Source organism: Lathyrus oleraceus, chromosome 5 (genome assembly GCF_024323335.1).
Source record: "Lathyrus oleraceus cultivar Zhongwan6 chromosome 5, CAAS_Psat_ZW6_1.0, whole genome shotgun sequence".
In the NCBI taxonomy this organism is placed as follows: Eukaryota; Viridiplantae; Streptophyta; class Magnoliopsida; order Fabales; family Fabaceae; genus Lathyrus; species Lathyrus oleraceus.
In genome coordinates this window covers 603,854,293-603,865,361 of record NC_066583.1, presented here as the reverse complement: position 1 = coordinate 603,865,361, position 11,069 = coordinate 603,854,293, and the positions used below count along the sequence as shown (strand labels likewise).

At 38.6% G+C, this 11,069-nt stretch overlaps 1 protein-coding gene across 1 annotated transcript; it reads left to right on the top strand.

Moving 5' to 3' along the window:
• The first annotated feature begins 4,179 nt into the window (after window positions 1-4,179).
• On the top strand, window positions 4,180-5,522 carry LOC127082352 (uncharacterized mitochondrial protein AtMg00810-like). Its single transcript, XM_051022585.1, has 3 exons — window positions 4,180-4,274; window positions 4,658-5,196; window positions 5,299-5,522. Exons 1-3 carry the CDS (start codon window positions 4,180-4,182, stop codon window positions 5,520-5,522), a joined length of 858 nt encoding a protein of 285 aa, XP_050878542.1.
• The last annotated feature ends 5,547 nt before the right edge of the window (window positions 5,523-11,069 follow it).

Below are 11,069 nucleotides of genomic sequence, written 5' to 3'. Positions count from 1 at the left end.
ACGATATATAATGATTGATCAATTCATGTAGGTGTTCCAATTGATGATTGGAATTTTGGGTAAGTATGGTAAGCAGGGATTGGTTCCATTGAAAAGGTCAAGCAAATATGGTTTTTGAAGCACCAATGTCAATTAGTATTTGATACACCAATGAAAATTAGACTTTTGAATTCCAATGACGCTTGGATTTTGGTTTATCAACAAAAGTTGGATTTTATGTTAAAAGTGCTAATGAAAATTGGACTTTGGCTTTTTCTAGCTACCAATAAGGATTGGACTTTGGTTTGTTGATAGATTTTGATTCCCCGACACCTGAATTTTGATAACTCTTGAAGTCGTGAGACAAATATGGATGCCCTTGGTGCCCTAAGTTTTCTCCTCTACTGACAAGTTTCATATTCATTAATGGTAGAACAACAACTTCTGTGTTGATTAGGTCATGGCGATTTGTGGATGATTTTACGTCTTGTGCATCAGAGCATCACACGAAACTGTTGCTTCTCCTTAGACATTTCAAAATTAAAATAATTTTCTATTCTTTTCATATTTCTTTTATTATTCCCAATGTTTTAATGCAATGTTTATAAAAAATAGTCAACATTTTACAAACAAGCAGAAAAATAATAATAGAGAAAGCTTTGATGAAGAAATTTTATTCAATGAGAAATTGGCCCATGAATGGGTGACAATACATAAGGATGAAATTCCTATAAGAGGAAATTGATGAAATCGAAAAGGTAAGATGGAAATGAAAACTTGTTTGGGTTTCTATTAAATTACAACACTATTATCTTCCATATGTCTTCAAAATCGCAACACTTTGTTTCCGAGGAAAGCAGCTGGATTGATTCTTCACATCTTCAGTTGCCATTCTAGAGTGGGTTCTTGGACCTAAGTCTCTTTCCTTTTTAAAATTCCCTAATTTTTTCCTGGACCGTCCATTCAGATTTTCAGTCCACTGGGATACCCCTTTTTTCCTAAGTCTCCCTTTCGGGTTTTCGACTTAGCGGGTTTTATTCTTATGTTTATCTCTAATTTTTGTTTGGACCATTTTTTGTCCACTAGGATACCCCTTTTTTTCCTAAGCCTCCCTTTCGGGTTTTTGACTTAGAAGATTTTATTCTATTTTTAGATAAAGTATTTTTTTACTGCGTTCGAATTCACTAGAAGTGAAAATTCTTCGCCATCCATAGTCATGAGAATTAGAGCTCCTCCAGAAAATGATTTAATCACAATGTATGGACCTTCATATTTTGACGCCCACTTTTCACGTGAACCCTTGTGAATAGGCAGGATCTTCTTCAGCACCAAGTCACCTTCTTGGAATTCTCGAGGACGAACCTTCTTGTTGACTGCCTTCTTGAGTTGCTTTTGATATAGCTGACCATGCCATAATGATGTCATGCACTTTTTCCTCTATAAGGTTAAGTTGATCAAACCTTGTTTAGAACCATTCCACATCTTCCAATTTAGTCTCCATCAAGACTCTCAACTAGGGGATTTCAACTTCAACATGAGCAGTGCTTCCATGCCATATACCAGAGAGAATGGGCTTTCCCCTGTTGATGTGAGGACTGACATCCAATAGCCTTACATTGCAAAATGAAGCATTTCATGCCAGTCCTTGTAAGTTACTACCATCTTCTGGATGATCTTCTTGATATTTTTGTTTGCTGCTTCTACAATGTCGTTTATCTTGGACCGATATGGTGATGAGTTATGGTGTTCAATTTTGAAACCATCATAGAAATCCTTCATCATTTTGTTATTCAGATTTGAGACATTATCAGTAATGATTTTGCTTGGAATTCCATAACTACAAATTATCTCCTTCTTTATGAAGCGGGTAACCACTTGTTTCGTTACGTTTGTGTAGGAAGCAACTTTGACCCACTTGGTGAAATAGTAGATGGCAACCAAAATGAATCGGTGTATGTTTGAAGCATTTGGTTCGATAAGTCCAATAATGTTTATTCCCCCACATAGAGAATGGCCATGGTGTTGTCATGACATTCAAAGGAGTTGGCAACACGTATAACATATCAGTGTAAATATGACACTTGTGGCATGTTTTGGCGTAAAAAACAGTCAGTTTCCATGGTCACCAAGTAGTAACCTACCCTTAGAATTTTCTTAGTCATTGTATGCCCATTGGCATGGGTCCTAAGGGATCCTTCGTGGATTCCCTTGATGAGCATGTATGCTTCGTATCTATCCACACATCTAAGCAGAACCATATCATAGTTCCTCTTTATAGAGCATATCCCCATTTAAAAAGAACTTTGTTTCCAACCTTCCCAATGTTCGATTATCCCCAATTGAATCATTCATTAGGTACTCTTATTTTTTAAGGTTGCATTTGATGTCACAGAACCAAGGTTTGTCATCATATTTTTCTTCCATTGATAGACAATGTGCAAGCTGATCAAAACACATGGTTCTGATTGTTGGCTTGTGGTTAGGCCAATTCACCTTGAACATGGATGGAAAAGTAGCCAAAGCATATGCCATTTGATTTTCTTCATGAGGGATATGGGTTAAAGTGATTTCCTCAAACTAGGTTATTAGTTCTAATACATGACCCCGGTATGAAATAAGATTAGGATGTTGTGTATCATAGTCGCCCTTTACTTTGTGTATAACTAGTGTCGAATCTCCATATATCTCAAGGATCTTGATCCTCAAGCCAATAGGTGCTTCGATCCCCATGATTCACGCTTCATTTTCAGTGATATTGTTGGTGATATCAAAGCATAATCTTGCAGTGAAGAGTATGTGAAAATTCTTTGGGGACATCAACACTGCCCTGATACAATGGCCTATAGCATTAGAGACACCATTGGACATAAGTGTCAGTCGCTCCCCTAGTTCGGATCATTCATCACCATTTGCGACCATGATACCCTCCTCCATGAAATTAAATCTCATTGGATGGTAATCCTCTACCCATTGATGGGTAAGATGGTCTTCCAGTATGCTTCCTTTTATAGCTTTCTGCGTGACATATTGGATGTCGTATTCTGGCAATAGCATTTGCCAACAGGAGATTCTTCCAGTAAGAGATGGTTTCTCAAAGATGTAATTTATGGGATCTATCTTTGATATTAACCATGTTGTGTGCGTCAGCATATATTGCCTTAGGCGTGGGGCGGCCCATGCAAGTGTGCAACAAGTCTTTTAGAGCAGTGACTAGTTGTAAACACACACTTGTAACTCTCAAAGTTGTTTGAGTGGTTTCCTTGAGTGACTAAGTTTTAGTCAGATAGACTCAAGATGACAAAACAGTTTGTCTTTGTGGTGTCTATAATCAGTTTCAGTTATAGTGGATTAAGTCCTTATTGAGAAAGCAAAATCACCTTGTTAGGGTGGACTGGAGATAGCTTCGTTAACAGTGAACCAATATAAAAATAACTTTATTATTTTTCTTGTTCATGTTATTGTTTGATTGAGTTGGTTTTGAAAAAACTTTTGTTTTTAGAAACGCAATTCAAGCCCCCCATTTCTTTTGTTTCTTGCCATCTTCACGGTTGTGAAACTTTTCACATTTGGTAAAAAGAGGTAAATAGTCTTCAAGCTAAATTGGACATGGCATTACAACCAAACATTACATTTTCTATTGATCCATCAGTGTTTAAACGGTCTTTGAAACCGCCATATAAAAAGTATAAATATGTTTAAAAGGATTCAAATAGAAAATGTACATCTCATCACAACTTATCTTGTCATTATTGTTGTAAGAAAGGTCACACCATTGCAAAATGCAAGTTTAGGAGACTCTTTGTTCCTAAAGGTGCTTTAAAATGGTTTCCCAAATGCAACCTTGATTTCACTCACCTTTAAGGACCTAATGAATATTGGGTACCTAACATTTTTTGTTGATCTTGCAGGATAAATGTCTTGGCTCTATGAAGACAGTATGGGATGTCGTTTGTGGATGTCGTTTGTGGATGATCTTGCAGGATAAAATCTCTCTATTTCATTAACTTTGTGGCAAGGAAGAAGGGTTGTGTAACCAAAGGTGTCAACAACTAGTGTTCATTAATTGGTAAAAGTCTGTTGATTAATATTAATGTTTCCTATCCGAGAAATGTCGGAAAAGGTATTTTGTTTCATGATGTAGGTATATCTTCAAAAGACATACTCAAGGACATCTAATAAGGGATTGATCAACCTAAGGCGATGAAACTTGAGGAGGATCAAGATAACTATCATGAAAATGACAAGAATGAAAGTCCAACCATAAAGGATGATCATCAAATTAATAATCTTCTTGGGTAAATTATTAATCACACTTTAGGGTACTTTGACAAAGATAAAAGTGGTAAGAACGTTGATGTCTAAAGGTTGTGTGTCCTGTTTTGCATTTATTCAAACTTTCGTTAGAGAGTTCCTTATGGAATGCATGTGCATCCTTCGTTATTCATACAATGAGGTAATGTCATTTCAATTTTTTGCTTTGTAAGTAAGTCCTTTCTTTTACCTATTTATTTTTTAATGGTATATGATATACGTTGTGTATGATATATGTTATGAGTGTTCATTTCCTAAAATTATAATTGATAACCATTGTGTGTTTCAATTTACATGTTTTTAGTGACCTCATGTTAATATGTTCACATGTATTCTATATTGTTAATATTTTATGCTTGCTCTAAAGAGTTCAAGTTTATGTTGATGATATCATCTTTGGTTCCACTAATATGCAATTAGTCAAGAAGTTTTCTAAGCTAATGAAGGGTGATTTTGAGATAAGTCTCTTGGGGGAGTTGAATTACTTAACTGGTCTTCAAATCAAGCAACTCAACAAAGGGACATTCATGTGTCAAACAAAATATTGCAACGAATTACTAAAGAGATTTGGTATGGAAGATGCAAAATCAATTGACACTTTAATATCCACAAATGGAAACTTGAAAAAGGATGAAAATGGTAAGGATGTTGATGTTAATAAGTATAGAGGTATGATTAGTTCTCGTCTATATCTTACTGTATCTAGGTCAGACATTATATTTAGCGTGCATATGTGCTCTCGTTATCAATCGGCTTCTAAGGAATCGCATTTAAAATCCGTAAAGTGCATTCTAAGATACCTTCATGGTACATCTAAGTATGGGCTTTGGTATTCCAAGGGAAGCGATTGTAATTTGGTTTGTTATATCGATTCCGATTTTTCTGGTTGCAAATCAAATATGAAAAGTACTAGTGGAACTTGTCACATGTTTTCAAACTCCTTAGTAAGTTGGCATAGCAAGAAACAAGTTTTCGTTGCTTTGTCAACTTCTGAGGCGGAATACGTAGAAGCTAATAGTTATTGTGCTCAAATTTTATGGCTCAAACAACAACTAATTGATTTTGATATTAAACTACAATGTATTCCTACTATGTGCGATAACACCAGTGCTATTAATCTAACAAAAAATACGGTGTTACACTCTCTCACTAAACATATTGAGATACGTCACCACTTTCTACATGATCATGTTGAAAAAGGAGACGTCGTATTTGAGCATGTTGATAGCTAAGATCAACTTGCGGATATTGTCATACCGCAAAATTTGCCCATTAATCTTGCAAGACATTTTTCAAGGCACTCCAACTCATTTTTCAAAACATTGATCTTAAAAGAACAAAGACCCAGCACACAGGTGGCCAAATCCAGAAAATGGCCCAAACTGGCATGCTCGCTAGGCGAGCAACTCCTTCGCCTAGCGAACCCTTCGCTACGCCACTCGCCTAGCGAAGCTTGCGAATACCAGAAAACTCTAGGCTTCATTCTGAGCCCATCAGGTCACAAAAATTATTATAAATAGCAGAGCTTCATTCAGAAAAAGAGACAGAGGCAGACGGACAGAAACCCTAGCAAGGAAACCCTAACAGAAGCAACACAGCAAACCCTGGAGGCTAACCCAGAGAATTCAGAGCAACCCTCAAGGAAACCCTGAAGGAAACTCATCTGCACCAAGGTTAACTCCGCCCAACTCAATCCGGCGCCGACCCTAAGAGTGACTTGCCAATTCAAGGTTGCAATTCAGTTGCAAACAGGTTTGCATTACTATTACCGCTTTATGTTCTTCATTTGCATGTGGCGTTATGATTGAATTTATAAAAATATCTTAAGCTTTGCATGTGAATTTAAGTATGTATGAATATCTTGAACGTTTAACCATGTAATTTCTGTGATGGATGCCATAGGGTTTGGAGCTTTCTGGAATTGTACTGTTACCAAAACCAGAACCCGCAGCCGCTCGCTAGCACATCGCTAAGCGAGCATGTAGCGAGTATTCGCTAAGCCTTCGCTAGGCGAGGCAGGGGCGAACGTGACAGTCGTTGGTTTTTCTGTTCTGTTCTATGCTTATCTGATCTGTTTTATTCTAACCATGCATTATTTTGCCTGACATTCCTACCGTTGTGTTTCTTTTGTGGTGTAATTCTCGATTGCACCCTGATTTGGTATTCTGACCTGTTTGCTGAATTTTGTAAGGGTTCACATACTCCCGGAGAAGGTAGCTTGCTAGGTATTCCACTTTATTTGTGGGGTACCCTTGTGGAGATTCACCCTAATTACCTAATTGATTATAATGTGGACCTAATTACCTAATTGACTACAACTACCTAATTGATTGTAAAATATTGTCTTTGAATATGTGATCTTGGACCCCTCTTTGTTGCCTTACGGTATTACGGTATTATGGTCATGTCCCGCGAATGTGGGGATACACTTAGCAAAGACCCTTTGATTAAATCATCATGTCCCTATAAGATAAATCATAGTCCCTCGGATGTTGCCTGCGAATATATGATCTTGCCCCTCGGTGACCCGTCGTTGTAGCCTACGGTTAAATGATGATTGTCCCTTCGAATGCTAAGGTATTCTTACAAATGTTGCCTTCAATGACCAATCGATGACCCTTTACATCCAAAGGATAAAACTACTTACTTCTCAATAGTAAGGACAGTTTTACCCTCATAAGGATAGGAAATGCCCATAAAGACCTTGGGTAGGTATAACTCCTAAATGCTTGCTCATAGCTTAAACTACTTTTCACACCTCACACTTTTCAAAACCTCTATTAGAAAATCACCACTTGGCATACATTCGTACTAGAATCATTGCCAAGTTATATTTTTCTAAACAGCTTTCAACGAGATAAATACTTTGTATACATTCGTACAAGAATCATTACAAAGTTAAACTCTCTTTTCAAAACATTTTCTAAACAGCTCTCACACACTTTTTCAGACAAGAAAAACATAAGTGATCAAGCAATTAAGAGCCCATGGATAACCATGGATACAAAGGGTGCTAACACCTTCCCTTTGTATAATGTACCTCCCGAACCCAAAATCTAATCGAGGTCTTTCCTTTTCTTTTCCGCCTTTCCTTATTGGATAAAAGAAAAGTCGGTGGCGACTCTTGCTATCCGCGACATTTGCTTTCCAAAGCAAAAACACACAAAGTCAGTTCACCGTATGACAGAACTGGCGACTCTGCTGGGGACTTACAAAGAGAGGTTACCTTATTAAAAAAAAAAAAAAAAAAAAAAAAAAAACAAGATCACTTATTTGAATTGTCTTTTAAGGGATTGCTTGGGTATATTGTGCTTGAGTGAAAGATCCTACACCCGGATCTAGTGTACCTTAGGTAAGTAGCAATAGATCATCGTGACTATCCGGCGTATACTGGAATGGTTAAAATGATGGCTACGGTTAATGTGACACTTTGGATGTCCTGATGTTCCTCATGTTTACTTGAGGAGAAATTTGGCGTCTGCGTGGTGTCATCAAAGCATTAACAAGACCTTTAGAACCCTAATTGACTCGTCCTGGCCATTAGAAAGTAGTGAGATAACTGACTTCGGTTCTGACTGGGGTTGGTTGAGACTCGATACTATACTCTTTGAGATTGGACTTTAGGGAAGCTTTGGTCAACCACTTGGTGTTGCACTGAGGTGGACTTAAAGGAAGGTCAATGATTGGAGATCCTTTTAGAACCCGGTTACTATTCTAGGACAGGTTGAACCAACCAAACTTCAGTGGGGAGGGTACTTACCTATGGAACTCATGCAAGCCTTAAAACCTAGGAATGATTGTTGTGTGACTTGCTTGTGCTTGTTATTTACTTAACATCATAACATCATAACATCATAACATCATAACATCATGACATCGTGGCATTGTACTAACCATTTCAAAGGCTTTAAACATTTCATACATTGCATAGCATAACATAACATTCCATAACAGGTATTCTAAAGGATCAATGTTCTCACGGTCTTCCTATTGCAAACAGAAAAATGGCCCTCGAACAAACTGTCAAAGAGCTCCAGGCTCAAAATGCTCAATTCCAAGAGATGATCTTGAACTTATCCAAGGGGCAGGAGGAGCTGAAGGCTCTCTTGCTCGAGAAGAAAAAAGACAAGAAACTTGTGAGTTACATTAACCCGGGAAGAAGGCTTAAAGGACAGGCTGCAGGAGTCAAGATTAGAATTCCGAAGGATCAAGAAGAGGGGACAGATTCAGAAGATGAGAATGCTGATCCTTTCAGCCAGGAGGATGAAGATTATGAGAATGAACAGTACTCTCCAAGAGATGATAAGTACAAGTTGCTGGAAGAACGTATGCTAGCTATGGAAGGTCAGAAGGCGCCCGGTCTGGACTTCGAAAGCTTGGGTCTAGTCTCTGATGTGGTCATTCCCCGCAAATTCAAGGTCCCCGCTTTCACTAAGTATGATGGGGCATCTTGTCCTCAGATGCATCTGAGAGCTCACGTGAGAAAGATTCAGCCGTATACCACTGATAGGAAACTATGGATCCATTTCTTCCAAGAGAGTCTGTCTGGCACACAGTTAGAATGGTACTATCAGCTCGAGAGCTCTGACATCCGCACCTGGACTGATTTAGCGACAGCTTTCTACAAGCACTACCAGTATAATTCTGAACTAGCGCTTACTCGGCTACAGTTGCAGAATATGACTATAGGATCTAAAGAAGGCTTCAAAGAATATGCTCAAAAATGGAGAGACTTGGCTGGCAGAGTCAAACCCCCTATGACTCATCGAGAATTAGTGGACATGTTCATGAGCACACTGACTAGCCCATTCTACAGCCATCTATTGAGAAGTTCCTCATTGGGTTTCACTGAACTTATATTGACAGGTGAACATGTTGAAAGCGGCATTCGAAGTGGAAAGATACAGGCGGCTACCTCTGATCCTCCGGAGACTCCTAAGGTCATCACTGCTCCTCTGCCTAATCATGACAAGACTGTCAATGCTGTAGAAGATGCTGATAACGATTGTGACTTGGATAGCTGGATTTTCCCAACAATTGGTGACAGACTCAATAATTGGAAGGCTGAAGACACTATCCTGATTTCCTTTAGTCAGGAGTAATTGTTATTGCTTATTTTAATGTATTGAATTTTGTTAAAGGTTTTGTCATTTTTATAAACATATTCACATTCAATAAATCAATGGACCTTTTTGCATTCAAATATTGCGCTCTTTATCTTTCCTGTCATCTTTCAAATAAGCTATGTTTTCTTGCACACACTCACGTAACAATTTGCCGATCCATATCCACTATGGATCCTGTTGGTAATAACTTTTCTGCTGTTCATTATGACTTTGAAAATCCGATCTACCAAGCCGAGGATGGAAGTGAGGAAGATTGTGAAGTACCTGAGAACTTGCCAGACTGTTACTGCAAGAAGAAAAGACCATACAACCGCAGGAATATTCAATTGAAACTGTGAATCTGGGTACTGAAGTAGACAAGATAGAAGCAGGCTTGGAAAACAGTGTCAAAGAAAGATTGAGTCGGATGTTACATGACTATGTAGAGGTTTTCGCTGGAAAAATCAAGAGATAATATGGAATGATGAATGTCAAGAAGCTTTTGACAAAATCAAGAAATATCTTCAAGACCTCTAATCATGTATTTGACCGTGTTAGAAAATTCAATAGGGTGTGCTGGGGCAACATGACGAGTCTGGTCGAAAAGAGCATGCAATATACTACCTTAGCAAAAGGTACCGACTGTGAAGCAAGATACTCACAGCTCGAGAAAGCTTGCTGTGCTTTGGCTTGGGCTGCTCGCCGACTAAGACAGTATATGTTGAATCATACCACTTTATTGATTTCTAAGAAGGAAACCTGCTTTCTCCTGAAAGAGTTATCACTGATGATGATACTAATTTGAACAACAAGATGATTACTGAACTTTGCACGCAGTTCAAAATAAAACACCATAACTCCTCTCCGTACCGGCCAAAGATGAATTGCACCGTAGAAGCTGCTAATAAGAACATTAAGAAGATCATACAAAAGATGACAGTAACATACAAAGACTGGCATGAGATGTTACCCTTTGCTCTTCATGGTTATCGCACTTCAGTGCGCACTTCGACAGGGGGCAACTCCTTTCTCTTTGGTCTACGGAATGGAAGCTATTTTACCAGTGGAAGCTCAGATTCCCTCTCTAAGAATTATGAAAGAGGCAGGTTTAGACGAGGATGAATGGATTCAGACTCAACTCGATCAGATAAATTTGATTGATGAAAAGAGACTTGCGGCTGTTTGTCATGGGCAGATATGTCAGAAGCGCATGACCCAGGCATTTAACAAAAGGGTCAAGAGACGGGTGTATCAAATCGGCGACTTGGTGATCAAGCGTATCATTCTACCACAAAGTGATTCCAGGGGCAAATGAACTCCCACATACGAAGGGCCATTTGTAGTTAAGAAGGTATTCTCTGGTGGAGCCATGATACTTGCTACAATGGATGGCGAAGACTTCCCACATCCCGTGAACGCAGACATAGTCAAAAAAATACTACGCATAAAAGAGACCCGCTAGGTCGACGTACCTAGGCAAAAGTAAGGGCATCCCGACGAACCAAAAGGGTTCGGGCAAAAATTAGGGATAAACATATAAAAATGTACACCCGGCAAGTCGAAAACCTGAAAAGGCGGCTTGGGCAAAAAAGGGTATCCTGGTGGACTGAAAACCTGAAAAGGCGGTCCAGGCAAAAATTAGGGATAAACATATAAAAATGTACACCCGGCAAG

Coding starts and splice junctions, on each gene's coding strand:
- LOC127082352 (XM_051022585.1), top strand. CDS start 4,180: ATGAAACTTGAGGAGGATCAAGATAACTATCATGAAAATGACAAGAAT. Junction 4,275..4,657: donor CAAATTAATAATCTTCTTGG/GTAAATTATTAA, acceptor CTTGCTCTAAAG/AGTTCAAGTTTATGTTGATG. Junction 5,197..5,298: donor TTGCAAATCAAATATGAAAA/GTACTAGTGGAA, acceptor CGGAATACGTAG/AAGCTAATAGTTATTGTGCT.